The following is a 27,783-nucleotide window of genomic DNA, read 5'->3' on the forward strand; positions in this document are numbered from 1 at the left end:
AATTTGGATCTACTCAATGAGTGTTTCTGTGAAAAATACGTTAAATATTATACTCCCTACTTTGTTAAATGATTTAGGTGTGGGCTCAACTATCATGTTGAATATATATAGAGTAAATTTGGACATACAGCCACTTGCATATTCATTATGGAAACGCTGGATAACTCATTAACTTTTCCTCTCATTATGATTTTAAGGTCCAGTTTTGATTGACTGTGTTAGTGAGTTTTTTGGGGTGATGTACTGGACTGGGTTTTACTGAAACCATAAATAGTCCTAAAATTCATCTGGTACATGAATAAGGGATAACACAGTATTTGTTATTAATGAAAAAAGGCACAAGCCGAAAAACTTAAGATAGCGCACTCAGGAGTCTGAGCATTATTTGCTATTTATATGGAACATGAGATGTGTCTATCCAACTGGAGTCATCATTTAGCATTTTGAAGGAAAACTAATGGAAATATAGCATCAGAGCTGTTTAGACAGTTGAAAACACGGACACAAAAATGTATAATTTATTTCTAAATTTAACTGGGCTTCTATTATACTAAGAATGTTATGAACACAATATAGTTCTTTTTCTTCAGTTAACCTCTGTGGATTTATAAATGTACATGGACTTAGACAACAGAGATCTACTTTGGGATGTACAAAAGTTATGTACAATGAAGAAATATCATTCATAATACTTCAATAAATCTCTTGTGACAAAAAGAAACAAGAATAAGACATAAAGCCAGAGTGACAATTAAATATACGAGGCCCTTAATGTACTTGTTATACTACATTATAATAACATATAAAGAGGTGAAATCACATTGCTAGCACGATCATATTCACTCAAGAACAAAATGTAAATCGGATCCGATGCGAACAAAAAACAATGCCATACAGACTGAAAAAATATACTTATAGTCATATATCAAGCCAGATCAGAAAGGTATTTGATAAAAACACAAAAACTATGAATTTCTGTAATATCTACTCATTAATGATTAAATCGGCAATCAATTTCATTGCATAAAAAATAGAATAAAATCACCATTGTGATTTCTATTTGTCTAATTACTTGTTTAGAGGGACCGCAAGCCACACAAACATTGAATCAGATCGTAATCTTTTACAGCGTTGGGTTACATAGATATTTATATACTTTGGTCAGTTAAATTACCATTACAAGACATCCTGCTGAAAATAAACAAGCTCTGTGGTACTAAAAATCCCATTGTGAACCTGAAGTTTACTAAATAACCCTCTAATCCAGCTTTTTGAAGAAGGTCACAGCCTTCAGGGTAACACGTTGTGACAGCATCACAAATCACATCCTCCATAGACTCGTGATAAATCAACCCCTCAGTCAGGAAGCTTCAATTAACTTTTTCACGACTGCTAAGTTGTTTCTACATTGTACATGAGCACCATTGAATTCACAGTGTTTTATTGTGTGTATTGAGTTAACGTTTCCTTACAAAGCTCGAGGTGTTTAGCTTCTTTCGGCGGGCCAGGTCAGTAATGTTGTCTCCATTGTAGTTGATGCTCTCCATGCAGCCTTTAAAGTTCTTGCGGCCTCCTCCCTGTGGCTTCCCGCTGTACGGCATCCCCCCAAAACTCAACTAGAAAGGTATAAACAGATGGACGGTTAAGACAGATTTTTGATGGGTTCAAATTTTCTTTTATGGGGAAAACAGCAAATAGTAACAATGATTTTAATTCAAATTCTAAATGTAATTTCAATTGTATGATTATCAACAACAATCAAGCACGTCTACTAATTGAATGTGTGACACTCCCGTACTTGCTTTCAGCAAACAATGCCAAGTAGGGACTGAAATAAATCAGTGATGGATACAATAATGGCTGCAGAATACTCTCATGAGGAGTATTGCTGTGTCACCTTTTGACTAGTTGCGTGTTTGAATGCACAGTTGGATGGACTTTGTAAGGCAATTAGTGTCAAATTTGACATTGACTTTATATGCCAATTAGTGTCAACCCCAACCTTGACTTTATATTGCAATTACTGTCAGTCCCAGCCCTGACTTACATTTCAACAATGGCAATACTGATATTATTCAAATAATAGCCACCTTTTAATCAAATAATTGCCACCATCTTTGACCTTAAAACAAAATCAAATTCATTAGGGAATTATTTCCTGAAAAAGTAGTATTATAATTTAATGCAGACTTTATTGCAATTTAGGAGTGCACCTTATGAATTTATTGTCGGAATGCATTTGTACTGCAGACTTAGACCATAAAATGAATACGATAAGGTTTGTTGAGGAACAGCTATCATAAGAGGAACGATTGAGACAAGGATACAGAAGTTAAAATGAACATCTATTTGAAAACTGTGAACAACACAGAAGTAATACACACGTGCGTTCAAAAGATAAACAAAAACCTCCCTGTTGCCCTTGTATAGATTTCCCTAAAGATCCCTTGATTCAACTGCATTTAATTAATTGGTTTGTGGGTTGTCCTTCCTTGATTCTCAGTATCCTACTTAACACGGCAATAGATCAGCCATAACTAATAAAGGTCACATATCCTCACACAAACACATCAATTCCCACTAGCACAGGTCTACCACCATCAGCATATTAACATGCACACTTCATACCCGACAACACATGTAAGATAGCACACGCTCACATGCAAGACACAATGATTTCAAACCCATTATGCATTGCAAAAAATCAATTTCCTGTTTTAAGTACTATTAGCTTTACTTATTGCATTTCATTCCATTACTGACTGACATTAATTGCATGAGTTTTATGGATTAGCATTATAGTGCAGTGTAAAAACCAATATCTAATTTCCTGTGTATCCATGAACTGAAGAGACAATGAAGGCCAAACTGTCATGTGATATGAATGGTTGAAAAATTAGTGTTGTGTGAATGAAAAATGAGTCACAATATAGCTAAGAGGTTATTTCTCACAGGCCTGAAATTATGATCATGTCAGTGATCCGTCCAGAAGAACTCAAATTTGGTGAACTTAAAGCCTTAAATCATTGCATTATTCAGCACTGTAGCCTATTACTAACTGGTTTGGATCCAATTACGATTTTACAAAACTTTCATTCTATTTTGACTGTAAACTGAGGAGATTGTTACTCAAAAGGGGGATGGAGATGTGCATGAGCAGTGACCACTGAATCCATTACACCTGCCCTGCTATAGTAATAAAAGGTGGTCTGAGGAGGTGGGAAAGCAAACACAATTTCATGCCACCAGTAGCCCCAGAATTTCCCAGCATAAAGTAAGACTCAGCTTTTTCATTTCTCCTCAGTGAGTTTGTCAATAGCCGGGATATTTCCATTTGGCGCAATGCGTTAATATTGGCCTTTTAAAAGGAACCTGCTCATGACATTCACTCTTATGCGGGAATCACTTATTATTTCTTAAGTATTATATATTTTCACTTGATTTAAATAAGTTATGTGTAACAGCAAAATAGGGTTTGTCTATGGACATGCCATTGGTAAAGATGCACAATTTCTTATTCAATTTTTCCCACTTTTCCCCTCAACTGCTCTCTTCATGGGTTGCTATAGCCAATCGTCTGCCTCCATCTTGCTCTGTCCATCGCAACCGCTTCTTTCACGTCCTCTTTTACTAAATCCACAAGCAATGATGAACAATATTTATAATTACATTGTCATCAGATATGGTTTTATGTTGTATATTTCAACTAATTTAACCATAAAGATTTATGCTCACTTTTCAGCCAATTTGCAGACCATCAAGCATCTCTAGTGGAATTAATCAAGCCTCTGTTTTATGTGATCCCTTCTGGCAGACATAAAATGCCATGCTTTAAAAATTTACACATTAACATTACAGAATAAGAAAAATACTTCAACAAAGTAACAGCTAAAACGCATTTCTGCAAAACATCAAAAATTTAAGCTTAACAGACATTTGATTTTAAAGCCATCAACTACACATACTGATAATATAATGTATTGCTGATACATGGTATTCAGTTAATATGGTTTGATTTCAGTCTTTGTATGTGTGTGTGTAGGTTTTGAGTTGTTGGTTTGCTTCTAACCTCATAGTCCAAATCAAGGTGGTCAAACTCTCCATTTGTCCTGAAATGCTGAGTGTTTCTGTCCAGAGTGAAGTTGACATTGCGACGGTAGCGCTCAATCACTACTGAGTGCCAGTGATTATCATCCAAAAGGCTGCCAGTGGTCACAGATGTATGGCCCAAGATGGAGCCATATTGGTTGCTGCCTGTAATCAACATGGTATAAGGATATTAGAAAAAAAGGAAACATTGACAGACACAGTAATAAAACAAGTATGAACACAAAAAACTTTTTGAACATATATTTTTTTCAACAAACTTAGGAGCACCACTGACAATACTATACTAAATAGGAAACGGTTTCCCAAATCTAATCCTTCTTGAAATAAATCAAGAAATCATGGCAAATAAATAGATAAATAAATAAATGAATTAATGATTACAGTAATGTAATACGCATGAGAGTGAAATCTTTATCTGATGGCATTAATTCACACTTACTGAATAAACCTCAAGGTTTTTTCATTCAGAATAATGATTATTGACAGGTTATTGTGTTGAAAGTATCACCTCCCACATGATGAGTATTTTTGATAACTTCCTAACCGAATAATACTTGATACACCTGTAAAATCCCATAATGCTGTCAAAGACTAAATTTAGCAGTGATGCTGACTGACAGTGAGTCAGGCACAGTTGTGCTGTAAGACAGTATTTGACAGTTGATAGCAGTGGTGCTACATTTACAGTTCAGTTTATAGTGATAATATGTTAAGATGTTACGACACAGTTCATTATCCTGCTGGTAAGATAACTTAATTTACCTTAATTTTGTATGATTTAAAATTATTTTATTTGCTCAAACCAAATTGCTTGTACTACCCACCAAGGTTTATCTGGAGCAACAGCTTAGCCTTGCGCAGCTCCAGGGTGATGTAGTCCCCCTGCTGTCCCTCCCCATGGAGAATCACTCCTTCACTCTCAGATGTCTTGAACCTCAATGCAATCACATCCTTGATGATCTTCATCTTTTTCACCTGCACAAATGTGATAGAGGAGCAAAGAGTAAACTTGTAAACAATTTAACTACTACATATTATCAATTAGAGCCCCCCCCCTGAGATGCATGTTTTGGATCAGATTTTCTTCATTGAGATCCTCAAGCAATTCAGAAGAATAAAACTAAACACAAAATAACTTAACTGTAGGAGCTGCACTTCAACCAAATTGCCTTGCTATCACATGCTGACGCTGACAACCCCGCTGTGACTAAAATCAGCACCCAAATTTAGGCTAATGGTCGCTTACTGGTTGGATTCATAATTGCTTAACAACACAACCACACCTGCTATAGAACAAGTATGCAAGAGTGGAAATAAACGTATACAAATCACTTTGTTTAACCAACATTCACTTAAAATGTGTTTTCATTGAACTGAAAGGCCTGAAAACTATTTTGATGTTTGCTTATCCTATCGACAGATTATGCACTGGAGATATTCCAACAACATTTCCATTAAAATGAGGGTTAATTATGTAGACTTCCCTTGTCAATGAAAATAAAAAAAAGTGTTGGAATTAAATCGGATACCTTAAATCGATAGGAGATTACACCCTGTCCATCAAAGTTGATGACGTCTGCCCCTAAACAAGACAGACAGCACACAGAGAAACAAACAGATTCAGAAAAAAAAACAGAGTTGGGGCAAGTTTAAAAGTGATTATCTATTCAAGACCAAAGGTTAAGAGAGTTTAACAACAACACTGCATGTGTGAAAGAGACAGCTGAACTATTTTTTGCTTTATAAATAAATTTAAAAAAAAAATAACAGAAAAATTCAAACCCATTTATCAGCTTCATTTTCAAGGCCCCGTATGTGTGTGTGTTCTGGCTCACTGTCATACAATGTCATTCTGTCATGGTTTAGTGGAGTAATAAATAAAAGGGAGCCAGGTTATTAGTCATATGTTTCTGCTTGTGATAAAGTCCTCTGTCTAAGCTTGATGTCGAGGTCGAGGGGAATGCTTCACTTAACTCTAATTCACTTTTGAGAAACAGTCTAAGCCTGAACAAAGTGACAAACTTCATCAATATGGCCGGATTTGGACACTAATAAAGTTGGTGTTGTTGCTTCGATACTTCACCTGCTGGGCTTTAAGATCAGGAATCAATATGGGTTTATGAATATGTGAAAAAAAAAAACAAAGGTGCTGCATTTTCTTTGTCTTTTCCATACCACCTTCCTAACAAAAAGCTTTTTATCTATTTTCTTTCAAAGTCAAATTTTTGCCTGGACTTCCTGAGTGGAACCAGTGGTTTTACCTCACAGTGAGTCTTTTGAATTGACATTCATTTCTCCTGACTGAAGACTCAACCCTACCCTCTACGGAGTGAGAGGGACTGAGTTGGATATCGTGAGGGTTTTGCAATGACTCTGCTGATGGTGCCTTGATGTTGCTGTACACAGCAACAGATTCTCCCTTTTAAGAATGATTGTTAATTTAGAATCTCCAAACAATTCATAGGCTGAATTTGTCAGAGCTACCACAAACTACATGTTGTTTGTGGAGGCTCTCAGTCTTCCGGGTCATGGTGAAGTCTTGTCGAAATCTTCTTGTCTTGGCAACTGGACCCTCTTCACCTGAAAATGTTTCACCCCTCATCCCTGAAGAGGCCTGTTGGATGAGCGGTGAAACCTCTTCAAACTGCAATTCTCAACAGCAACTGAGCCTTTTAAAATGAATGCCACTGGACAAATATCAGACTCAAAAACAGGCTCAATGACAATTTTAGTTAATCCACTTAATGTGATGGAATGTTCTACACTTCAATAATTTCGCAATTATTGTATTCATATATTATTATGGTGGACTATAAATCCACAATTTAACATCCAAAAACAACAAATGTATACACCTTGTACCAGCTGAATGTCGTTTTTTAGAAGTAAAAGCAGTAGATTCGATTTGACTTTTTATTCTATAATTATCACTACATTTTTGTTGTGTGTAAGTATGTATGTATGCCTCTTATTGCTTGATGTATTATAGAAGAATAGGTCGATGGTTTACATTGAAAAGGAAGCTGGCACAAAAGAGGGGTAGGGTGGGATGGATGAGTCGATCGGAGGGTCGAGGGAGGGAAATGAGAGGCAGCACTTGAGATCACTTCGATTTTACTATCAGCAGCCCAACTGTGCGAGAGGGTAGAGGAGAATTTATTCATGTGTGCGCAGGGTACGAGAGCATGTGTGTGTATGTGATGTGATTGGATGGACTAGGAGAAGAGATCGCGCAGGTAATGATAAAATGACAGAGCTTAGAGGAGATTGGATGATTTTATGTAGAATAAAAACATTCTTCTAAGTCTGGTTTTTTCTCTCTCTCTCTCTCTCTCTCTCTCTCTCTCTCTCTCTCTCTTTCTCAGAGACACACACACAGACACACCAATAAATTCTTTCACAGTAAACATCTGAAGAGGGAACTGGGGGAATCCAGGAAACTATATCTGTTACCGTCGATCAAACTACTTTTGATTATTTGCAATTCTCGCTGAAGTTCATCCTCCACCTACTCACACTATTCGTCTGCCCCTCTCATCATCTTCCATCGTTACATTTACACAGTTGTTGTGAAAGCTGACGGTTTTCCCAAACTTCACATGAGAGGGTGACAATCTACAAATATTGCAAAAAAATAAAATAAAATAAAAACACCTACATACCACTGGGTGACGGAGAGAATGACAGAGCCAGAGGCGAAGAGGTTGAAACATTGTCATGTTGGCTATCATGAGAGGACTTATTGATCTGTCGTCACAGCTCACAGCTGCTCCAAACAGTGGCCAAGTTAAGACACATACACACATTGCAGCCAAATTTATCACAGGAAGGGGACCATGCTATGCTGGACCCCCAGATGGTCCTTTTCAACAAGTGATGAAAAGCAACAAAGGACGAGTTAGCAGAGAAATGGATGCTCTGTACAAATAGTTGTTGGACCAATTCATCTCTGAATACCTGACTGTGTTGTTGCTTTTGTCAAGGATTTTGCCATTAGGAATTGCGCTAACTGTGGACAAATTCTGCACTAGGAATCGTCAGTGATCACTCAATGCGTACGGTATGAATGGTTAACATCAGGTTGAAATTTTGATTATTTATATCGGCCTAGAACAGAATCATGTGAGTTTTTGTATCGGACTTGAATTCTCATTTTGTCTGGCTGGACTAAGGAAAAAATGGAATAAAAAAATAACGTTCCTGCGATCATAAACAGCTAACTCTCAGCATAACCTGGCAAGTTACAAGTGTGATGACAGCTTGTAACAGTGCACAACAACCCTGCTTCTCATGATTTTTTTGGTCATGCACAGTGTGGCTATGTTGACACAGTGAGTTGAATATTCACACTATTCCTCAATAGAGAATAAATCATGTTATCACTACAGCACTGGCCCATTGAAGTAGGAGATTCAAGAATATTACCTTCTTAAGACCCCCTGACTGCATATTGACACTGCACTGTATATTGACATAGTTAAAAATAAATAAATAAATAATGTGTATATATATATATATATATATATATATATATATATATATATATATATATATATATATATATATTTTTTTTTTTTTTTTTTTCCAATCTCCTTGAAGCAAAGTGTGTTTGGAAAAATAAGGTAATCAAAAGAATGGTTGTTCTGTTAAAGACCACGTGGATGCTATTAGTCAAAAATCCTTTGTCAGGCATTATCCATAGCATGCTTCTATGGAGGTTAATGAACCCTCTGTGAATTAACCTTACAATGAATAAAATTAGCTCTGGATTTCTTTTTCACCTTCTTGCTCCTGGATATTTATGTGTGCTTTTAAGATTAACGTATACTGATTAAAGTAATGTTTGTAAGAGTGTATGGCTGCACAATCAATTTTCTGAAAGTAAGTGTCCAATGTGAAAATCTATCATATTGATATAGCTGCCACACAGACATTTCCCCCTCTACCCCTTATCTAGTTTAACATTTACAATATATGAGCCTGACCTGATTATATCTACCATGCCTCAAATAATAATAAACAACAACTATATACTGTATTCATTGGAGGAACTATTGTCCATCTCTGGTTGTCACTGCTCAAGATCCTCTGTTTTGAATGAATGAAAAGAACAAAAAGATTAGAGAAAGGTATTGCCAGATCACCAAGATGAATCACGTTCATCTTTTCTGATTTGTTGTACTGGAAGATGTCATTTTAGTGTTGGACGGGCAAGCATGATCCATGATTATATTTCACAAAGTAAGCAGAGTGCTAAACACATTTTAGAGTTGGCATGGCAATTTATGCTTGTTCAGACAAATCAGTAGGGCAAATTGTGAAAAATATGTCATGATGATGCTTTTATTTGCTATGAAAACAAAAAAATGTTTTATGACTGGCATTATAAATAGATACTCATTCAACATTCTAATAATATGAGCATCGTCTTGAGGAATTCTATCTATTCACTATAGCAGCCTCACCTGCTGCATTCAAATCTGGAAAATGAGCAAATGGTAGCCAATGGTAACTTTTTAAGTAAGTTGGAGTATTGTAATGTGAACCTAAATATTTAGTCCAGCCTGAATTCAGGAGGGAGTGTAGTGGACTGAACCAACATACTCAGTGAAAATTTAATATATCCATACTGCAATATAGATCACTGAAAATATATAGCACTGTATCATGCAGCTCTGATTTTGTTAAGATTGTTCTGGTTTTTTATGTTATAGTTCATAATGGGGGGTGTAACTTAAACTGGAGTGGATGTTCATTATCGTAATTTGTTCTGCTCTGAGAGCGTGATTATATTTAGATTAATCAAATGATATCGTAAAATACAGAAAAATCTGAATACAATAAAAGAGAAAAAAATCAAAGGCAATAATTATATGTATGATGAGCTTCAAAAAGTTTTGATTAAATGGGCTGGGATGTTAACAATTATGGACTTCAGGCATATAATAGTATCAATAGTTCTATATGGGTGTAAACCAAGGCACAATGAAGATAATCCAATTAGATGTTAACAATATATAACATTAGGTCTGGATTAGTCTAATCTGTGTGTGTGTGTCTGTGTGTGTGTGTGTTAAACAGGCCTATGAGATGATCAGTTTTTTTAAGAAGTCGAGGGAAAAGGGACTCAGGGGGAAAAAAGTCTTGGGAAGTCAGTGATGATGTTCTCACAAATTGCTGATGTGTGATTGGGAGTTATTTCATTTAAATATAAAATTAATTTTCTTCTTCGCATCCTGGCTCCAATATTTCTTGACTCATTTAAGAAATAATTGATTTTCTGTTGATCCTTTGTTAATCAAAATGGAAATGAGCATGTAAATTTCCCAGCACGGTGGATCATGACTCCTTTATAGCCTGTAGCTCTGACACACACTAACACACACCCAATATTTCATTGCACAGCCCCAGATGAGTCATAATATGCCATTGAATTTAATTAACATACATTTTTTCATCCAAGAATTAACATCTATGACCAACATATCTGGTGATTATACTGTGACCATAACATCTATTTCGTTTGTCACCTTCTCCTCCCACTTCCTTTTTAAGCTGCCTCGCTCATCATTTTTTTTTTTTTTTTCGTCTTGTGGTCCAACACTTCCTTCTTTCCGCTCTCCCAGCCTTTCATATTTGATTCACAATCAGGAAAACATTAAGGGGAGGTTGATTCTGGGAGCGCAGGAGAATCGGTGGGTGAAGGATGGTTAGATGAACAGATAAATGTACGAGTTCTCATTTTCTGACTGAATGCTGAAGATAGCAGCAGTGACAGTGTAATCACGAGATAGCACTCAGGCTTCAAAACACAGCTGACTCTGAAAAATGATGCAGCAGACCGAGGGTGTGTGTGCATGCATTTGTAGATGAGCAAGTGCTTGCGTGTAGAAGTGTCTCTCTGCTGCTGTGTCATCAATGATATCACGGAGTTGTAAACATGTGTACACGATTTGAGTATCATTTATGTGTTCCATCTGACAGATGTCAAAAAGCTGCAGCCAGTACTCATACCTGTCAGAAAATACAGAAAGAGAAATGAGTATAGCTCTCGCATCTGGAAGTTTAATAAGGATGTCTTGAACCTGCATCCGTAAAGAATGCATGGACATTGAAAAAAAAGGTATCCTACTTTTGAACTGTTTTTTTTGCATTTATCAATCCTAATTACTATTAAAATTTTTACCCAGGAAACATTTTTCTAATAATCTAAGGTTCTGAAACAACAACAGGGAGTATAGCAAAGCATTGCATAGCACCTTCAACTTATCAAGGCAAAAATGCCGTATATTATGACTTTCTATCTCGCTCCTTTTTTGTGTAACCTTTTCATAATTCAAATGGAATGGCAATAATGTAACTGGACACAACTTACAGGTTTCATTTCCACTCAGGATTTTGTTTATTCCCTAGAGTTATGCTTTTTTTTATTTCTGAAGAATGGAATATGAGGCCGGAATACAAGAAAATAGGTGTTTATAGAATTAAGCATATCAGTTACTTGTTTCAAGTCAACATTAGGACTGAATATAGAAAATGTCATTTAGATAAAAGTAGATGAAAAAGCAGTGTGTGTTTTAAGGAATGGCAACCTCAAGATATAAAAGGTTTATCACTTCATTCTGCCCTTTTGTCATACAGGATCATGATTAAATAAGCAAAACAGAAAAATGTGTCTTTGAAGGTTCTCAGTCATCTGCCTCATGGCTCGTATTGTAAAATCACTGGACTGAACAAGACCAGTTGTCATGTCAAGATTTTACAATGAGAAACAAACAAAACATGTAGATGATAAAATTTTAGGCCCTAATATAAAAGCCTGCAAACTAATAGGTGCCTTGTTGGCAGTATCCACTTTTTTCACAGTGTCCTTTGGGGACAGTTTATCTTGTATTTGGAACAAATGCAATTTTAATGGTAATGACCTTTATCTTACCTGACAGCATCTATTAAATTGCCTTACTCTGGCTGGCTAAAGAAGGGTGCAGAAATGCCTAGCCATAGCAAGGCACTGTGTATTCTGTACTTGCCTTACTTTGAATTAATCGACATTATCGCTTTATGATTTATTTTCTGCAACTGAAATACATTTCCATCTCGGGGGTCACTATAATAACAGGAAAATCTAACCTAATAGAGTTCTCTAAGCTGAAGGGTAACTATGTTAGCCTTGTTGATCCTCTTCATTTATTAGGTTGTAAATTACAGTAATGACAAATTGATATTTGTTGAAGGTGCATACCACTGCATTCTGTAAACAAATTTGGTCCTTCCATCAGTTTCAAATATTAGAATGTTACCTTTTGGAAAACGGGCTGTCAAAATTGTATGGACAAAAAAGGCATTGATGGAGCACTGTTGTAAATGCGCTGAAGATGGCTAAAAGGCTGCCGTTGCAGAAAACTGCTGATGGATTACAATGAATGAATACACAAACACTGTTAAACAGAGGGATCGAAACAGGAATGTTCAGTTCTAAAGACAATTGCACTACCTCCTGCACCATGCCGCCCTCAAACCACTGATGCTTGACAGCCACCTCGACTGTATGTAAGTTTGTGATCGCTGCTGCGTTCTATTTCCTCTGGTGGTATATTCTTTGTATCTTACTTGGGTGGCATTCCTTACATTTAAAAAATAATATGTATATATAGTACTATATCATTCATAAATAATTGAATAATCCCAGGAGTGCCTTGATTGCTACAAAGGTATGTCTCTTTGCGTTTCAGCAAGGTTATCCATGGTTTTCAATCATAAGATTTTTTCATTGTTGATTGTTGAGTATTGAAAACCCTAGTCAAACACAAATATGAAAAAAGATGTTTGCAATGGCTTGAAATATGATATTTATCCAAAATATTCTTTGCAAAAAAAGAAAAAAAAAAACAATACAAATTCTATGCCAGAGGTTAGGGTTTAGGTGAGCCTACACAAAATTTTTATTGTGGTTAGTGTTTGTCATGTAATGTCAAAAGAGGATGTGTGCCCTTGAAAAAACTTGGTGGAAACACTGTCGTTTTTATTTTGATATATGGAAGATATTTCAAAGAAACTATCATTAAAAGGCTGAGGGATTACTGGAATAAAGTGCATAGAGTTTACATTCACATACACAGGTACCAAAAAACATCTATATGCAGGTTAATCACATCTCTTGTATGAAAGATGCATGTGTGTCACTTATATCAGTAATTTATGCAAAGCCTTAATTGAAAATTGTTATCAAATTGAGTTTGGCAGACTTTAATGGGATGACAGTAATGAGACTACATGAGGATTTATCGTCCAGATCACATGGTTGTTATGACGTGAAGGAAAGTGTACTGGCAGCTGCATGTTTTAAATTGTATTCCTTGCATTTAATATCAAATATAAAGGTATCTTTTCAAACACACAGTGAGAGCGGATTGAACAGTTGTGGAGCGGCATGTGTGTGTGTTGCTCTTGCGTTTGCATTATATGCATTTACACTCACAGTATGAGCAGCCGTACACCTCTATTCGTAGACCAATCCTTCCCTCTTCACTCCAGTCCAGCGGGACAAGCCTTAAGAAGCGAGCCACAATTCCCTGCTGTAGCTCGTGGCGAACTGCACTCTCAGAGTTCGAGTTACCTGAGAAAGCCTGTGAAAACAGTAACACACAGACACACAGACACACACACACACACACACACACACACAGATACACACACACACACACACACAATGAAATTAAGTACATCAAAGCGGCCAGCCTGCAGTCAAACAAGCAGCTTCGGGACTGAGAGCAGGAGTATTTGTTCCATTCACATCCTGCCCTAAAGGAGGACGGGCTCACAATACATACAAAATAATTATGAGTCTATATATCCATTATGTCCGCTTTAAGACAGCTAACTTGAGGGAATTTGAAGAGGAAATTGCAATGTATTCACCTTGTACTGCATGTAGGACAAAAAAAAATCGTTTCACATCTTTTAATATTTAAAATGATTCGCGGCTCCCCCAACATTGGTGGCTTGTAAAAAATTAAATATTCAGGTCTTTGTCATACTGGCACTACGTTCAGCACAGTCAGCTAATCCTAGCCTCTGGAGGACTCTACATATTGTTCTCAGCCAACACAAATGTGTATAGTGCTTATGAAAGGTAAAATGAAATGGAAGATTGGGCAAATAAATGAAAACTTTCCAGTTAAAACTGTATGGCGCTGATGACTCAAAAACCAGGAGGCATCAAAAGTCAAGTCGAGTTATTCAAAACCAAAGGTGCTGTTTCTGTTCAAATTTGAATGGATACATTCTTTATTATTCAAAACCCTTCATTTTATATTGGCTTGATATGATGTATGTAAAAAATGATGGGAAAATGAAAACATTTATGATTATATGGGTAAATACCTTTAAACCCAGGAAGATGAATGTGCAGTGCCTTACATTTATAAAAGTGTTTGGATGGAGATGGGTCTTTTCAAAATTATGAAAACAATAGTAGAAAAAAAATATGAAAAGGTTTGAGTTGACCATCTTTTCATTACAAATGGAGAAGCTAGGTGGAGAAAAAGTTACAATTTCTCTCATAAAAAAGCATCTAAAAAGCTTTTTGTTCGTCTTTTGTCAAATAATTTTATCTAGTTCTGATATGACTGGGGCCAAAACAGTATCTGCTCTGATATCTACAGTCGCCATATCCATTATGAGAATCACTAACCGGGGCACTAGTCACTGTCATGTACAACTTCAGTAGGTGCTTATGAGGCGTCCATAAATTTGCAAGCTGTTTTCTTATTTGTACCAATGGTCTTGTGATCTGATTCTTCCTGACTTGCGTGGTACTGCATTTTGGCCTGCAATTGCTCTGGTGCTTCAATAAAACAAGGAGAAGAGTCCCTCCTGACAGGAGCAACAATAACACCACAACATGTTCGGTAAGAAACACTTTTCATTTGGTATAATTCGGGTGTAATGATAAATGTAAAAACAGAGACATTACTCATTTATTACCAAAAATGGAAACATTTCAACATATGTATGTGGCAGAGAAAAACTACTCACATTTACATTCAAGCTTTGACTTGACCTGGCATCAAATGGACATAAAGTCCAACTGCTCACAAGTCAGACCAAAGGTCCCTGAACTAACAGACTTTTAAAAGTGTTTATAGAACTGTTCACCATGTTTTACTTCTGCACATGTAACAGTTAGCATTTGGCATGGAACTTTAAAAAAACCATTCGAAATGGGTTTACTGTGAGATTACTCATGAGAGAGCCATATGCCATTCCAGATAAGACAGAGGCAAGGGGTGTGTGAGTTGGGGGAGATGTTTCAAGAAGACTGTTCAGTGACCCGAGTAGGTACCCCTGATGATAAAATATCTGCAAAGGAGGAGACGGTCAAGTGTTTGCAGAGCTCTTCTGTATTTCCAAAGCAATAGGACTGGACAGGAAGTGAATAGAGCTTCCATCTCTGCAGGGTCCTCACTTCAATTTCACTTTAAATCTTAAATCATCCAAGAAAGGCTAACTGAGCTCTCGCAAACCTTTTGTAAGAGGGTCAGGATCAAAATTCATGCGGTAGTACACAACTCTGCTTGACTGCTCATAAGTTTCTCTGCAGGTGCACAAGTTTTGATGTTCTGGGTTAAGTAATGTACTTTAGATGGCCTCCTAGATTCATGAAAGTGAAAGGTGCAACAAACTAGAACCTCAAAGAAGGAATGGTTCATTTCCTCACAAAACTATGACATTGCTTTCAGGAGGGGACGCAAGACTGTCAACAACTGCTCACTATATTATGTGAATCCTTCAGATGTGTCCCAAAATGTATCTTTCTTTTTTGGTTGATGCTCTTTTGAAGTACAAAAAGCCAAATGGTCATATATTCATCTGTATGCATGAGAACTAACTTAGGCACGACTGCCCAGTCAACCCAAAGCTCATCTCTCCTCCTCAATAAAATAATAATTTTCAAAAGTAGGCACACTGTATATCAAGGGGATTTAGCCAGCTGTGTGTGGAGGACTTAACTTCTTTTTGTCCTGCCAACAGTTTCCTCTTTTTGCCCTTTCATAAGGTAAAAGAGAGCGAAATACAGAAAAAAAAGCCGAAGAAAAACATTCTTCGTCTAGACTCCAGAGCTTCAACCATCCTCCCTCCATATTCTTTTATTTCTCTATTGTGTTCATCCCACAATTCAGCACTTATCTGTGCTTGGCTGAATGAACAGCTCAATTCAAAGGCATTACTATGCAGAGCGGAGGGCAGGGGGAAGGATAGGAAAGAGGAGTAGGATGATGAAGGTGAGAAAAAAAGTTCTGGATGCCAAACACCTCTGAAAGCCTGCTTAGTCAACCATTTAATTCCCTCACCCCCAAAGTCAAACCATTTACCAGCAAAGCGACAAGTAATTGGGAATTTGTGTGTGTAGATAAGTGTGTGTGTGTGCGTGTGGGTATGTTTGTATGTATATATAGTGTACATTTGTGCATATGTGTGTGTGTGTGTTCCTCTGTGTTTTTGTGAGTGTCTGAGTTTGATGGAGTCATCCTGAGAGCTTTGTTTGGTCAAGAACTCAGGTAAAACTGAGTGAACCGATTGTAGCTTTATGACTTTTCAAACCCAATGTCAATATATATGTGTCTAAACCATGATGGTGCAGAAAAAAATCAAATATGACATATTATATTACCTTAATACATTGAATAGGACAATTTAACAAAAGAAATACAAAACAAAAACCTTACTTCTAACTAAAAAAAGATATGCAAGTATTTTTGCACTGTAAGTAGATGGGCTCTGGAGCAGAGAATAAAGATAAGGCAACATTTGAACAGGAAACCTGCTAGGAAGCCACTGCTAGAGGTTGTTGTAATTGCAAATTTCTAGTGAATTAGCTATGAGTATAACTTTATTTTAGAATGGGGAATATCGACAAAAAAAGGACTTCATTCAACTAATAAGTGATCAGACCCAGACAGTACTTAATATGCCTTTGCAGAAATTAGTTGGCTGTGGAGGAAAAACATAAATGAAGAAAAAACTCCAATTAATTGGCCTCAATGATGCAGAATATGTAAATATGGAAATGGCTCATAAAAACAACTAAGATTCACATCAATGAAAGTGAAATGAATACAACATAAAATAACATGTGGGGAGGAAAGCCTGTCTGTTTGGCTTTTTGAAACACCATGACTGTAATCATTTAGGAAAGAGTAAGCCAATCATGTCTCTCCAGCTCAAAAAGTATCCCAATGGACTGGTTAGTTCATGTATTGTGACTTACACACACAGACACACAGACACACACACACCGATTGTCTAGTTGCCTGCAGTTCTCTCTCTTTGCTACTACAACTTACCCCTGTGTTCATTTTGTGTGGGTTTATTTGTTCATCAGTGAAAATCTACACTTGTGGGTGCATGTCTGTGTTTGTCTCTGTTTTGACAGTTTGAGACCGGGATTTCCAGAGAACAGATCTCCTGATACTGAGAAAAAAACAAATGAAAGCTGTTTTCTGGCATTTGCTCATTGCCCCTGGATCCATTGTCAGATCAGCCCAGAGTCAGAGTCATTGTATACGGGTGTGTGTGTGTTCCTGACAGAGACAAGGGAAATCAGTCTGGCCGACTATGGTCTTTGTTTTCATTGACAAGTATAAAAGAAGAAAAAAAAAATCTACAGAGAAATTTGTGTTTCTATGCAACCCTGTGGGCAGCTACATATGGCTGAATATCTTCCCTTGTACTGTATAAAAGGACAAACTGTGGCCCCTTGTTGGGGCAAACTTGTTGGGACCTGGGGCGAGGGCACCGGGTGCAGCCCCTGGCACCAGTGAGCCTGACTGACCAGGTGAATGATTCCAGCCGGGGGTGCCGGCATACCTGCAGCTGATCAGGCCTCGTAAAGTGGAGGATAATCGGAGCCTGCTGCTAGTCCTTCAGTGCCAGATTGTTGGTTCTTCCCCGCGAGTTAATCACCCCCTGCATTCTTTATCTTGCGCTTCCTCACTGGTTACCGAGACTCCCGATGCCTCTACTTGCCAGCTCCTGGTTCCTGAGACCGCTGTGATATCCCCCAGGAGACAACCCAGTCCCAGCACAGCTCCCCATTCACCTTCCATGCCAAATAAACCCCTTAAGACACCCTACCTCCCAAGTGTCCTTCCTCAACTATGACAGAACAATCTGGCCATGCTGACCCAGCGGATGCTCTCCGGAGAGCTGTTGCTGAACAGAGTTCTCTTGTCTATTCCCACAATGCTGTTCTTTGGTCCCTCAGCTTTCGAGAGGACAATAACCAGCATTTGGATCAGCTGACTCAGCTACTCCTGAGCCATCAGCCAAGTCCATCAACTACTCCTCCACCCCTCGGCTCCGCCAGTCTCCCAGGCCCTCGCCACCTCCTGAGATGTTAGCTCACCCGTGCCAGAGAAATTCTAAGGAGACGTAGGCCGTTCTAGTAGAATTCTTCTACAGTGCACCCTGGCCTTTAATTGTTAATCAATCATGACGATGCCAAGGTTTCATTTGTCCTTGGACTCCTTTCCGGCAAGGCCCTAAGATTGGCTGAGGCCCGATTCCAGGACCCATCCAATTTTGACTGCACCTTTCAGGAATTCATTCAAGAACTCAAACAAACCTTCAGTGGGGATTCTAATCACTCTGACCACTCAAGAAATCTTGGGACAATTAAACAGGGTCAGAGAACTGTTTTGGAATTTTCCATTGCATTTAGATCAGTTGCTGCTACATCTGGGCGAAATGCTCCCGAGCTCAAGAGAACCTTTTTTCATGCCCTCAATGACTCTTTGAAGGATGAATTTGCTACCCTGGATGAACCTGAAACCGTGGATGGGCTGATACCTCTGGCTCTCTGCCTTAATAACCGTCTGAGGGAGAGAAGCAGACGATAAAGCATGGCCAACACTAACCACTCATCCTCTTAACCCCCGTCCAAAGCACAGATCCACCACCCCGGATCCAGAAGCAATGCCGGTCAGTCAAATCTGCCTGTTCCCGGAGGAACGGCAGCGGCGAATACGTTTCAACAAATGCCTCTACTGTGGATCCTCTTGTCATTTTATAGCCCCCTTTCTTGTTTGGCCAAGAAGAGAACAGGTACCGCTTCTCGACTCATGCTCCTTGCTACTCTTGTTTTTAATGGTGACACTTTTTGCCTCACTGCACTCATTGACTCTGGTTGCGAGCAGAGTCTGATCGATCACTCTCTGAACCCCGAAGAGGCTGACCCAGATGACTTGTCTCTTGTCCCCAAAGAATATCAAAAGCTCCTGCAAGTCTATAGTAAACACAAGGCCCTCTTGCTTCCTCCTCATCGCCCCTACGATTGCACCATAAATCTTTCCCTGGGGCACCGCTACCTTCCAGTCGACTTTTTAATATTTCCCATGTGGAAAGAGAAGCCATGGAGAGATACATCCACGAATCACTGGCTGTTGGTATTATCTGCTACTTGTCATCTCCCATGGGGGCTGGTTTCTTCTTTGTTGGTAAGAAGGATGACTCGCTCTGGCCATGTATCGACTGCAGAGGGCTGAAACAAATCACGATCAAGAATAGGTATCCCTTACCCCTCCTGTTGTCAGCCTTCAAACCTGCTGAAGGTGCGATTGTTTTCTCCAAGCTCGAACTCCGCAATACACTACCATCTCATTTGGATCCACCAGGGAGACGAATGGTTGACTGCCTTTAACACCCCCATCGGGTACTTCGAATACCTGGTCACACCCTTTGGCCTTTGGCATGCCCCAGCTGTGTTTAAAGCCCTGATTAACGATGTACTCTGATTTTCTTAACATTGTCGTGATTGTCTATCTGGATGACACTCATCTTTTCAAAGTCTCTATCGGACCACCATCAGCATGTACGAATGATCCTGCAGCGACTGCTAGAGAATTGTCTCTACATCAAGGCTGAGAAATGAGTTCCCCAAGCCATCTATCTCTTTTCTCAGTCGCATCTGAGATAATGGATGACTTCGCACAGATCTGCAGAAGATGAAAGCAGTCCTGGAGTGTGCAAACCCGCAAACAGCTCCAGAGGCTCCTAGGATTCGCAAACTTCTATCGCTTTTTCATAAGGAATTACAGCCAGACTGCTTCCCCACTGACTACTCTCATGTCCACCTAGACCACCTTCTCAGCCCTCTGGACCTGAAGAGGAGATTCTCCCAAGCACCTGTCCTCATCCAGCCCGACCCCCCAAATAGTTTGTTCTCAAGGTTCATGGGTCTGAAATCAGTGAGGTCCTACCGCAATGCATGGACTCCAGGAAACTTCTTCCTTGGGAAACTGTAACTTTTTCTTTCACAGGTCATCCCCTGCCTTCCCTGGATTGGGAACTCCTAGCAATCAACTTTGCTTTGAAGGAACGGTGGCATTGGTTGGAGGGCACTGAAAACCCCGTGCTTGTCTTGGCCAATCAACTCTCCTCAATCCTGTTGGCCTCTCATCTTTTCCCCATTCAATATCTTGACCCCAACCCCAATGGGATGACCGCCATCCTCCTCATTGTGGGCCACTTCTCCCAGGCGTGTCACCTCATTCCCGCCAGGGAGTTCCCCTCAGCCCCTCTAACAGCACAACTGCTAGTCAAGCTCATTTTCTGCCTCCAGAGCATCACCTAAGAAATATTATCCAACTGTGGATCTCAGTTTACCTCCCAGTTGTGGAGGCAGTTTGGCATTGCACAAAACGCCAGGGTCTCCCTACTTCGTGTTACTACCCCCCCGTCGACTGGTCAGATGTAGTAGATGAATCAAGAACTTGAGGCCACCCTCAGATGCCTCATGTCCGTCAACCCCTCCGAACAGAGCCAGTTTCTCTCATGACTTAAATACGCTCACAATTTGCACATCTCTGCCCCCCACTGGTCTGTCCCCAGCGAGGTCTTGCTGGGTTATCAGCCACCACTCTTCCCCTCAGATGAGAGAGAGATCGCTACCACTTTGGTCCAACACCACATCTGTTGCTGCAGGTGCATCTTGTTTGCCTGGCTGCGCAGCAGCGCACCTCCAAGCAAAACCGCCACTTTGCTGACCAGAGGCGGACTCCTGCTCTTGCCTATTTGCCAAGGCAAAGGAGCTGGCTCTCATCTCGTGACATTCCCTTGAAATCCACTTCCTGGAAGTCGGCTCCTAGATTCATTGGCCATTTAAGGTAGAGTCCATAATCAGTCCCTCTACCATACGCCTGCCTACTAGCCTCCGGGTTCCCCCGACGTTTCACGTGTCCCAGATGAAGCCTGTCCATGCTAGTGCCTACCTTAATTCCAGTTTTAAGCTGGAAATATTTTCCATTTTACTCCCCAAGAGCGTATTTTCTAGTGTGGACACAACAAGCTATTCAGCACAGTCATCAGTCACTCTTATTTGAAAAAAATGTCTTATAGGTATATATTTATGCTACACAGATGTATGAATGAAAGAGAATGAAAGCTAATATTAATTACCAAAAAAATGTATCATGCGATCTAAATGAGAGAGCCAGATGTAATTGTGAGAAATGTATGAGAAATAAGTGACCGCAAACCAAAAATTAGCAAATTCACAAGCTGGATTGAGTGACTGATATCTCTAAGCAGTGTGGAATACCAAGATTCTACCTAGCTTCTGATCACAGGATACCCTTAAATTTTGTCACTTCATCTGAAACAGAGACTGAACGTCTGCTGCACAGATATAACCTATTGCTCTTTGCAAAATGGTAGGAAATACTTTAGCAGTCATGCTTGATATTATTGGTGTACCTTTCTTTTCCGTGTTTTTCTACAAGGCAAATGAGGAAAAAAGAAACTGGTACAATACCCTGCCATGGTGTGATCACAGAGTTTGGTAGGCTGCCATCATCAGTACAACAGTGAATAGTAGCTCTGCTAGAAAGATGATGCGAGACAAAATGATGACCAGATTCCATTCACAACATTTGCACAAAAGGAATGTCAAAGACGTTCTCATATGTTTTGAAGAATACACAGTGTCAGTGTCCTTTGTCTGTGTCCTAGCTTTCCACAAAAGAGCTTGTGTGTTTAAAACTTTCCAGCTCATTGTAAGAAAATTTGCCACATTGGTATTTTCTGGAAACCCACTGGGATTTTCATCGGCTGTCATAATTTCAGGCAGACTGCAAAGTGTAGCGCTTTAGGCAAGGTGTGTCTAATGTGAACTGACTGTAGATTGGTCTAGCTAGTTTTAAAGAAATGAAGGATCGTATGAAGAAAGAAAATGTGACACAGAAAAGTGACACAGCTTGAACCTAACTGTCGCATTACATGAGTCAGCCAAGGGGCAATTCATATCACCTACAACTACATGTCAGTAAAAGACAGCAAACAGGCCTTAGTAAATGCAAAGTCTCAATGGGAGAGATTCTTCATCTCCTCTGGCTAACCACTTTGCAACATTTGTCGACAAAATTAAAATTCTAGGCTACACAGTCAATCAAGTCTCCCAATAGGGGTTGAGGCCAAGTTCTGCTTCAGGCAGAAATGAAATGGATTTTTGATGTGGGTCTGCAGCTCTAGACAGGACGAATGAGGAACCTGCTCTGTGTTGTGTTCAAGGGCTCTCTTCTGTTTTTGCTTTTCTTGTTATTGTTTGACTGATTTGCCTCACCATCAGTCTATCCATTCTGTTTTCATGATTACTCTGTGCGACCCGACTCATTTGCTGTAAGCGACCAAGTAACTTTACACCTTCCCATAGCAGTTGAGAATGGACATACATGTAGACTAAAACAATCAAAACTAACAACAGACACTCTGAACAAATCTCTTAGTCAAAATTCATTTAATGTACTACTCCTATTTACTCCTATTTTTTTTTAAATTTAAACTACCATTCTTTGTTGTCTTCCAGCATTCAAACACTTATATAACATCCAATTACCCCATATCCCAGTCTCGCTCTCTATCCTCCCTATGTATGAAAACCACTCAAATAGTATTTTTATGAATAGGTGTATCTATTGAATTTTTTGTCCATTTAAGCCAATTCATTGTCAGTGCATTATAGGATCATGCTGTATCAGTAAAAACTGTGTGCAGGAGCTCTCCTCTGTTGTAGTATCTAATTAACTACTTTCACCCACTCAAGTGCCAAAATACACACATATTACATCATGTTACAGTAAAATCAGGTACAGTCTTCATACTAATGACACATCATTAAACACAATATCATTATCAAAGGAATAAATTGCATCATAAAATCCAAATACATCTGGTTTTAACTGCATAATATATGAAATGTTAAGTTTGCAACATATGCCCTGTAAGGTATGTGATTATGCAGTGTCAGACTAGCCGAGGTCCTCCGACACAGAGGAAAACAGTAGTTTTAAATGCCTATCCTCAGGCATTGACAATTTGGCAACATATCTCCATTATGTTCACCTGAGACCAGCACTGATGGAGAGAATTTTCTTATTACATGGCTTCAATAGAAAGCTCACAAAATGCACTGCATGTTTGTGTGTGTGTGGTTTTTTTTCTCAGCCTCTAAACATGTTGGACTCATTATACTGCTTGAGGAGGTCAGCATGTATTCACTCATTCACAGTTCACGCCTCCTGTTTTTGTGCAATAACTGCACGCTTCAGTGCTTAGACATTAGTTTTAAAACCCATGAGTACCATTTGGAGGCTTGGTCTATTTATCAAGAGTCTGAAAGAGGCATCAGCCATTATCACCTATAGCCCTAAGACTCCAGTGGAAAAAGTCAATTCTATGTGTTTATGAGGAGATCATTTGTGACCCATGACTAAGTATTAGCAATTCATCTGAGACCCAGAAGTCTATAGATCGGCACTCATTTACTTTACAAAAATGCCACATCTGGCTATATGCCTGGAATATTCATGTTCAAAACAGAATTATTCAAATGTCACAGCTCTACCACACGATGTCCATGATCATCATCATGATCTACTGGGAAGTGTTCTCTTTGCATGATCCTTGCTGAAAGTGGCTGAAAGTAACTTTAAATATCCCAAGAGCTTTTGTCTTGCTTGAAGTGACATTAAAGAGACTCAGGTTCTAGATATTCACTGCAGAGGAACAAGATACAAATTCAAATATCAGACAAAAACTATACCTGTACATGAAACAGTACATGATGAAAAGTCATAAAAAACCCTATTTATGATTGCATGAATCCCCTTATCCTTATTAAGGAAAAAACATAAACAGACAAATACACACACACACACCTATATATATATATATATATATATATATATATATATGAATATTCACCTTACTAACCTATTAATGTGCTTGTCTGTGATAAGACATCAATAAATACTGACGTCAAGCTTAATGTTCAAACCTTTTAGATCACCTATTAGATCATCAAGCAATGTCCAATGAGTACAAAGAATACCAAAAACACCGGGAGATCTCCAATGAGTCCCATCCCATCAGTGTCATCACTGTGCCACCAGGTCCTGTTTTGACAAAATCGACTTCAATTATTATCTGGCATCTTTGGAAACATTGGCTTGGGTGCATCATTGTTCTTTTGACTGTATTAACCATTGTATTATGTTTTCATTTTGAAAGTGACACTCCAAGAACAAAATCAATAATCAGGCAGCCAACAGGTGCTAAATGACAAAATAACAATGGCTTTTTTATTATCGCCTGCAGCTAAGAATGCTATGTTTTCTGTTTGATTTTCCTGTCCATCCAACATCAGCAGAATTACAACAAAAATAACGGGCCATTTTTCGTTTCACTGTTATTGATGTGACACTTCATAAGGACTGATGTTATAAATGTCTTCATCTTCACAATAGAGCAAAATGTCAGGCTGGTTGAAATGATTTCAACATAAGGAATGTGAATGTGTGAGTGACTGTTTCAGTGTTTCTATATATGCTCCTTTAATTGACTGTCAACCGGTCTGCAGTTTACCCTCCTTCTTGCCCAATGCTAGCTGAGATTTATCTCAGACCTACCAATACTAAAAAAAGATGGAAGGAGAGCGATTAAATTGCTCTCTGAAAGATTATTTTAAAACTCAGTAAATTGGTTCAAAATGATGATTGACTGTTTTAGCTGAAAGGAGACTTCGAAACCGTTATGGCTTATTCACAGTGAACAGCATTGTAATAAGTAGGTAGCGTACTTGATCATAATACTTATAATACTAAATACTTGATTGCGTAGTGGGGGAAGTAACGTCAAGGACACTCAAGCGTCCTTCAAAACCAAGATCACCTAAGATGGACAGCTGAAGTTTGTGAATAGAAGTCCATTGTAGAATGTAATAACAGAGAACAGTATCAGTATTAAAATAACCCCTAGTCTGAGATTGAATCTCTGAAGTTCAACTCTATGAGACATGTTTTACACTCAAACCTCTTAACAAGTCAGAGTCTTATGTGCTTGATGTGAGTAAATAATCATATTCGGGGTTTGATGACATATGTGAATTTTATTTTCATGTTGGTTGATGTGTCCTGGTGGTCTGGTAGGCAGTTGTAATTCAGCACACAAATTTATTTATGATTTTCAACAAGCTTATATATTATTGTTTTATGCTTATTATAAATAGCGGTGCGAGGCCTTAAGGAACTCCATGGTAGAATGATTAAAAAATGTTGTGTTCAATGTGTGACACTAACCTGCGCTGTTAGTTACCAAACGGGGGAGTGCATCCTCAGGCTAACTGTTAGCGCTGAGAGAGACACCCCCTGGGTTTCCACTGTTCATGGTCTGTTGAATTAAAGCCATCTTCTAAAGAGCAATTTATCCTTGACTCTGATTGTTACTTTGCTGAACCCCAGCTCGCTACAATATATATAGGTCCGCTAATATATATATGTGTATGTATATGTATATGTATATATATATATGTATGTTTATCCTGTGCTCAGAGTCGCGGGGGATGCTGGAGCCTATCCTAGCTGTCATCTTGCAACAGGAAGGGTACACCCAGAGCCACATATATAAAAAAACAACCATTCACTCAGTAACTCAATTTTCCCAATTTTTTCCAATTAACCTGCATGTTTATGGACTGCGGGAGGAATCCAGAGAACCTGGAGGAAACCCACACAGACGCGGGGAGAACATGCAAACTCCAAACAGAAATGTCCCCTAGTCCCCCCACTGTGCCACCGTGCATATATATATATATATCTATCTATATATACACACACACACTCACGCACATATGTATATATATAAATATACACACACACACACACACACACACACACACACATGAATGTACATATACATATATATAAATCAAAATAAATATATTTCTTTAAATTGATAGAACCAAATTGATGATTATTCACTTATTTTGTTCCTAAAATTAAAGTTTGAGAGAGAAGACAGATTAGGAGACTCAGACTCAGCAACATCCAGAAAACAAATTGTGAAATATATATCTCAGTGACATATTGAGGAGAGCAGGCAGTAACAAAGTCCATTGGTCCATAAATACAGGTGCATGATTTATCAGTACATGCGCCACAGCCTCTAAGACTGAATTAGTTCTCACCACTGAGACACTCGGGCTTCACCATTCATTTAGCTGATGAAGCACAGTCTAGCAACACTGCCCCCTCAAGAACACCTTTTCATTCACAAACTCACAGAAGCATATAGTACAGCTGTGCATACACACAAGGTTGCAAACTTAAATTTCACAAGCATTAGGTTCCAGTTATATACAGCCTTCAGTACCGGAAGTGAAGCAAATCCTATGACGCCACTGTTGGGGGAGAGGAGTGATACCCCATTGTCCATGCACTCTTTTTCGTGAAGCCCTACAACAACTTGTTTTATAAATCCTACAGAAGTGGTACTGCTGCACAATAATAGCAGAGATTGATTTATGCGTCAGGATCATAATAAATCTAATTGACTATAAAGAGAATTCTGCTTTATTTCTGGCTTTAGCGGGATCTATGACCTTTATAACCACTGGAATATACTTAGTCTGCCTCTAAACAAGTTATGATCGAGCTTGGGAGTAAAATAAGGACAAAACTGTAAAATATGCTACTGTTTGATGGGTAACAAAATTATGTCGGAATACCTGGAATTTCTTGAGCGTAACTTGTTTTGTTAGTGCACTGTCCTCTACTGTATGTAGGAAAAACCCTGGTTTGAATAATCAAATTGCTCTAATCACGCAACCCTGTTGTTTGGGCTGGTCATGCCAGTTTTCTTTTAAAAAAAAAAACAACATGCAAAACACAACCAACTGGATATGTTGAACATGGTTGCAGATAACTGCCAATGCCTTTTGCTTCATTTTGTGATCTGATTCATAGGAAAATAGCCAAAGTTACACCTAAAGGAGAAAAAAAAAAAAAAAAATCACAGGCAAAACACACCTTAGTGCTCATGCTGGTAAATAACTTTCTTTCCTCTATTTCACGCCCTCCCTACATGATTATGTTCCTGATTTGAAATCCACTGTATCTGCTGTTGTCCAGCAAAGAATACAACCAAATACATGGCTCGAAAACAATTACTTTGATTAGGCCTGGGCTTACTTGCCTCAAACAGAGTAGGCAGGCACAGAGGGAATAGGCGAGACAAACTTGTACTGGCCCAGAGAAGGAGGAGAGTAAATATGCTGGGCTGGGGACGTAAAAGGTTAAATTTTTGAGACTTTATGGCAGGGCAGGCAATCACATGCACAGC

The 27,783-nt window shown here is 38.7% G+C and overlaps 1 protein-coding gene across 3 annotated transcripts in view; it reads right to left on the reverse strand.

Moving 5' to 3' along the window:
* The window catches only part of cntnap2a (contactin associated protein 2a), a 325,051-nt gene that overhangs the window by 151,532 nt on the left and 145,736 nt on the right, over nt 1-27,783 (reverse strand). For all 3 annotated transcript variants that reach the window (XM_086151351.1, XM_086151349.1, XM_086151350.1), the window contains 5 exons: nt 13,589-13,736; nt 5,640-5,692; nt 4,935-5,085; nt 4,070-4,254; nt 1,473-1,616 (listed from right to left, as the gene is read on the reverse strand). In XM_086151351.1, coding sequence (XP_086007477.1) covers nt 1,473-1,616; nt 4,070-4,254; nt 4,935-5,085; nt 5,640-5,692; nt 13,589-13,736 — 681 coding nt within the window. The remainder of the gene's footprint in view (nt 1-1,472; nt 1,617-4,069; nt 4,255-4,934; nt 5,086-5,639; nt 5,693-13,588; nt 13,737-27,783) is intronic.

The sequence above is a fragment of the Fistularia commersonii genome, chromosome 8 (genome assembly GCF_037954325.1).
Source record: "Fistularia commersonii isolate RoL2024-O1a breed Wild chromosome 8, RoL_Fcom_v1.0, whole genome shotgun sequence".
NCBI classification, from domain to species: domain Eukaryota; kingdom Metazoa; phylum Chordata; class Actinopteri; order Syngnathiformes; family Fistulariidae; genus Fistularia; species Fistularia commersonii.